We start from the raw sequence: 6,000 nt of genomic DNA on the forward strand, positions 1-6,000 counted from the left end.
GTACTGTAGCTTCTACATGTGATCAGTCGTGTCAGACTTTCACTTTTTTTCAGCACTATTACATCATTTATCAGCATCATTTCAATTTGACTAACTGACATATACATTTAGCAAGCATCTAGGCTACACACACATGGCAGACAGTGATCAGAAGCTTGAATACCTCTACGTGCTGTAGTATTCCAGTTTTTGTTGCATTTACTAGCATGTTCAGCTTTCTCAAAACTGCTATAAAGGCGTATGCAGGTTTCTGAAATGAGGATGCTGAAAAAATGATCGTAAACTGGGCCACTAGTGTGCCTGTAGCCGCAGAGTAAGACACAGTTTAATAGATAAAGCTGGTGTTGTATGTATTTTTCTTTTTGTCAACAAATCACTCAAGCCTCAAGCCCATTGGTTCCCACTGAAGAAATAAATTTTTACAGCTCAACAACAGCTTACAAATATATTGTTGCATTTTTTTTTTTTAAAGGCTCAGTAATTTCCTAAAACAGCTGGCCACTGTAGTTTTTAGCAAACATTACTAAAACAGAAACAGGAGGAAAGTATGCAGTTGTTGGGGACTATTTTCAGCGGTGGATTAATCCACATCTGGTGCTCTACAGAGTATTTGTGGCTGCAGTATGCTGTGTGTATTATTGAGTCAAAATAAACTACAGTCTGTGTGTTTGTGGTGATGAAGGAACATGTCGCCCAGTGCAACAGTGATGTGTTTTTAATAGTGTAGCTCTATGGCACAGAGGAATAATATCAGGCATTGATACACACACTATACATAGGAGGATCAATTTCATGTTGACTGATGATAAAAAAAAAATATATATATATATAGAATATCTTCAGATGTATCCTTCTGTTGCTTTCTGATAAGGCAAATAAAGCTCCCAGATTACTTCTATTCGTTTGACGTAAGTTCCTGAAATATTAATGCTGTAATTGCAGCGCGTCTTTACTTACCGACGCAGTCTGTCTGGTGGGCGAAGGTTCCTCCTGGGCAGCGGGTCAGACACTTGCCTTTGTACAGCTGGAAGTTGGGCTTACACTTGGTGCAGAAGTCCCGGCTGAAACAGTGCTCACAGTCCGAAGAGCGACACTCTGAGAGGAGGGAGACCATCACACATAGGAGAATAAACAATGTGGGTAAATTCAGGAGGAAACTACGGTCTCTTTTTCACCTATGTCACAAGGGATAGAGCTGTTTAAACAAGTTATGGTTCAATGATGCAGAAAACCACGATTCAAAAAGAATGAGTGAGAGATAAGTTTCAGGTTCATTGGAGGTAGTATGATTTGATTTGATTTGATTACTAGTGTCAAGTGTCAAAGTCTTAAAATCTTCATGCTGTTAGTGTGTATTTCAAAGACCAGGTCAGATCATAACATATTTTAGGGTGGCAGTAGTTCAGTCAGTAGGGGGTTGGGCTGGGTTCAAGTCCCCCATACGGACCAAAGTATGGTGGTGGACTGGTAGCTGGACAGGTGCCAGTTCACCTCCTGGGCACTGTCAAGGTGCTCTTGAGCAAGGCACCCAACTGCTCGGGGCGCCTTTCCATGGGCAACCCCCTCACTCTGACATCTCTCCATTAGTGCATGTATAGGTACTGAGCATGTGTGTGTAATTCAGACCTGTGTGTAATGTGTGAAATAACAACAGAGTGAAAACATTGTAATTTCCCCTTGCGGGATTAATAAAGTATACATTATTATTATTATTATTATTATTATTATTATTATTATTATTTTAACTATAAATGTTTTCAGGTAGCAGTATTGATGAGTTTAGTTAGCAGCTGCAGTCTGGGATAAAGAAACGTGTGGTAAGCTCTTTCTGAGGCATCTCTTGGGTCAAATACCTTTCTGAGTGAATGAGACAGAAATCATGCATTTCTTAGGTAAGAACTTAAGTTTCTTTTTCCTTTTTATTGGCACAGTGTTTTTCTGGAATGAATTAAGAGAGGTGCATCTCAATAACGGAGCTAGTCCAAATGTGTAAACTGTCTGTTGTTAGTGAACTTAAAAAACAATGAGTTCCTTCACTATGCAATGCCACGGGTCAGAGGAGTCATGTGTGCTGATGTGAGTTAATATCAGCAAAGACTTCATAGTAGAGCTGCAACGGTTAGTTGACTAATTGAGTATTCGATCGATAGAAAAAGAATTGGCAGCTGTTTTGATGATCAATTAATCGTTGACGTAACTTTTCATGCAAAAATGGCATTTTTCCATTCTTTTCTGTTTTATATATCATATTAAACTGAATATCTTTGGGTTTTGGACAAAACAAGACATTTAAAGACATCACCTTGGACTTTGAGAAACCTGGATGAACACGTTTGCACTATTTTTCTGACATTTTGTGGGCCGATTAATGGAGAAAATAACTGGAAGATGAATCGATAATGAAAGTAGTGGTTAGTTGCAGCCTTTATTTATTTATTCTTTATTCAGAGAGATGTGTGCAGGGGAAAGAGAAACATACTCATGCAGCGGCTGATGTCCTTCCCTCTCTGTCCGTAGTGTCCAGCGGGGCAGGCGTGGAGACAAGTTCCATGGTGAGACATCCCCTCCCTCTGCAGGAACAGGAAGAGTCGCTCGGGGCAACGCACACAGCCGTTGTCACGGGAACACTCCAGGCAGCTCCGACAGTCCTCCGATGTCTCTCTGTGAGCTGCAAGAGAGTGGATTGCAGAAAGAAAGGAGGAGAAATGAAAAGAAAAGTAGATGAGGGAAAGACAGAAAGAGAAACAGGGTGAGAGCAGGGGGGAGGATTGGATGGGGAAGGAAAGGAGATGACACAAATCCTCAAAGATATAGAGAGAATTTCTGGACTCCATCACCGCTAGGCTCCTTAAAATACTGATGAGTAGAGGTACAGGCAGGAAGACATTCACATGTAGCCACAATTTATCCCACTTTTAACACTACTAATACTATACAGCTAGTCTTTCTCTGGACAAGAAAATCAAAGGCAAATCTTAAATTACAAATTAATTATTCTGTACTCCTACTCCTAGAAAAAGTGATTATTTAAAAAGATGTATTCAGAACTGTCTTGGAGTGTTGGTGCCGGTGTCACGTTATTTAAAGGTCCTATGACATGCTGCTTTTTGGATGCTTTTAAATAGGCCTTAGTGGTCCCCTAATACTGTATCTGAAGTCTCTTTTCAGCCTTGGTGCAGAATTACAGCTACTAGAGCCAGTCCCACATTGAGCTTTCCTTAGTATGTGCCATTTCTGTGTCTGTAGCTTTAAATGCTATTGAGGAGGAGAGATGGGGGGGCAAGGTGGAGGGTGAGGGTGTGGCCTTGACCAACTGCCACTTTGCTTGTTTGAAAGCCATGATGTCTCTCTCTCATGGGTGGGCCAAATTCTCTGGTCGGGCAAAGCAGAGAAAGGGGAGGTAACCTTTCCCCTTATGACCTCATAATGAGAAGATTCCAGATCGGCCCATCTGAGCTTTAATTTTCTCAAAGGCAGAGCAGGATACCCAGGGCTCGGTTTACACCTATCACCATTTCTAGCCACTGGGGGACCATAGGCAGGCTGGGGGAACTCACATTAATGTTAAAAAACCTCATAAAGTGAAATGTTCATGCCATGGGACCTTTAAAAAGGTGTAACGTGGAACTATAATTGCTTTTGAAAAATAAAATGTTAATGCAGTAATTATATATTATATATTTTATTTAATACATTTTTTTTTTTTTTTTTGCAAGTTTATTGGCTGTTCTGAAAGGTAGGATTGGTAGGTGGTAAGTGATACATTTGTTTCTCCAAAATGAGATGGATACTACTTCAAACATGCTGACCACAACAACTTCTTTCTTTGTCAAATAAGTGCCACTTTTTATTCCCTGTTGTTGAATCTGCTGTTTATTTTCTGCACCTTTTTTCTCCATGTGCACACATCTATTTATTTGAGCACCGTCAGCCACAGTATTTCCTCCGTTGTAAAGGAAAAATCAGGTCACTGAAATAACAGTCTGAATCAACAGAAGTACATTTCCAGGACGAAGCCTGACACGTTCCAAATGTCAGGCTTTGCCCCTCACCTTCCTCTCTCACTAGAAACGACAACAACCTTCGTGCTAGCGAGCTACACGCTGAAAATGGAAAATTTTGAAGAGAATTTGGACGGTGCAACAAGGCAGGTCTTTTAGGTTCTTTACGGAAATGATTGTAAAGATTTACAAAGAATATGCTTACGGCATTTCCTCTCTAACTGGGACGTTTTGGGACTCATTGGTGGGATTGCTGTGGACGAAGTACACACTGTGATACACTGGTAAGAGCTAATGAGGTGTAACCATGTATCCAGCTAATTTAAATAGCTCACGTTACTGTATTATGTGAACAGTTATCTTCATTTAATATTGTATGTGGCATTTTCTCTTGCGGGGTGAAAATGGTTCCACCAGAAAAAAGTTCCTTCACTGAGCTAAAAAAGCCCCAGTCACAGAGAGTAATATTGACAGTTTAGCCTCATTATGAGAGAAAAAAAAAAACTCACCGGCATTCTTTTGATTAAATGCTTAATTTCCCAATAATTTGGAGAAAAGAAAATCTGCTGCCAAGTATAAATTATATAGGAAGGCATATGCACAGTATGCAGCTGCATGTTTCTAAACAAATTCATGGAATACAAGCCCATCAAACATACTGAGGAAAATAAATAGTACACTCTTGTCCTCTGGCACACAAAGTGAGTACAGTACTGATTTGTGCAGCTTACTGACGTTAGATTTCACATCTTGGTAGCATGACAGTTAGGCTTACATCTAAGCCAAAGTAAGTCTTATTATATTATATTATATTATAACAGCGAGCGTCGATGTCTGCTCCAAGATTCAAACAGGACTCAACAGACTAAGTAGGAATGCTTCCAGTGTGACGGGGATATAGGGGGGACAGAAAGACAGGCAAGGTGGGATGGAAAGACAGATGGAACGAAGTAAAGAGGGATGGAAAGATGGGCGGAATCTGAGGAGGTGAAGGGCAGGCGGTGAGTCTGCATGAGTCTGAACAATCGCATAGTCTGATCCTGATACCTGTGGCCGACGCCAGCGTCCTTGTGTCTGTGGGTACTTGGTGTGTCTGTCTGTCTGTCTGTCTGTGTGTGTGTGTGTGTGTGTGTGTGTGTGTGTGTGTGTGTGTGTGTGTGTGTGTGTGTGTGTGTGTGTGTAGCCTGCCTGCGGTTAGGTTGTTATGCAATGAGCAGGGCAGTTTTTTTTCCGCGTTCAGTGCTTGATTCAGTAAAGATGGCTGAGGGATGGTTCACACTCATGACATACCAGCTACATTCCATCTAGTCCACTGTCTGTGTGCATGCGTGTGTGCATGAGCCACTGAAAAGGTTTACACTTGATAAATGCAACATGTTTGATCAGGTCACTGAAATAATTGAAGGTAACAGTTCATGGAACCTTTTAGCCTCTGTGAAGTGAAATCTAGCTTTTCTTTTGTTTGTTTTTTACTCCTCACAGATTCAAGCAATTCGTAAATTTTAACAAAAAATGTAGAAATTAAAAAAAAAGATATTTACTAGACAGTTTGCAGCCTGAAGGTACGTGTCCACTGCCGAGCGTCATTTCCACACTTCCCATTCATAGTAAGCAGCCACGCAATGCATTCTGGTAGCGTCGCAGCAACTTTCTATTCATTTGGGTTAAGTTGAATCCATGCTACTTCATAGAAATCAGGGGGGTCCAGTTCGACCTGCCGCCTCTCTGAAACTCATAAAAATCTTATAAAGGACAATTCCGGCGCAAAACGAACCTAGGGGTTAATAACAGATGTGTGTACCCACTCAATCGCTCTCTGGGACATGTTTTCATGCTAATCGAATGTGTTTGTAGCTTAAAACAAGCTAGCGCGGACTGCTGATTAGCTTACAACGCTAGTATTCGGGGCACAGGGAAAGTAAAAACAAATAGCTATTTATACCACTAAAAAGGCTGAAAATATCACCACACGTCAACGGTAGCATAATGAGGGTCTCTA

The 6,000-nt window shown here is 40.9% G+C and overlaps 1 protein-coding gene across 1 annotated transcript in view; it reads right to left on the reverse strand.

Moving 5' to 3' along the window:
* Positions 1 to 5,588, reverse strand: part of rspo4 (R-spondin 4) — a 49,979-nt gene extending 44,391 nt beyond the window's left edge. Inside the window, exons 1-3 of the mRNA XM_028574771.1 lie at positions 5,543 to 5,588; positions 2,480 to 2,668; positions 958 to 1,095 (exon numbers count right to left, since the gene is read on the reverse strand). Of these exons, the coding sequence (XP_028430572.1) occupies positions 958 to 1,095; positions 2,480 to 2,668; positions 5,543 to 5,588 (373 nt within the window). The remainder of the gene's footprint in view (positions 1 to 957; positions 1,096 to 2,479; positions 2,669 to 5,542) is intronic.
* Positions 5,589 to 6,000: the final 412 nt, after the last annotated feature.

Source organism: Perca flavescens, chromosome 4, assembly GCF_004354835.1.
Source record: "Perca flavescens isolate YP-PL-M2 chromosome 4, PFLA_1.0, whole genome shotgun sequence".
Lineage (NCBI taxonomy): Eukaryota > Metazoa > Chordata > Actinopteri > Perciformes > Percidae > Perca > Perca flavescens.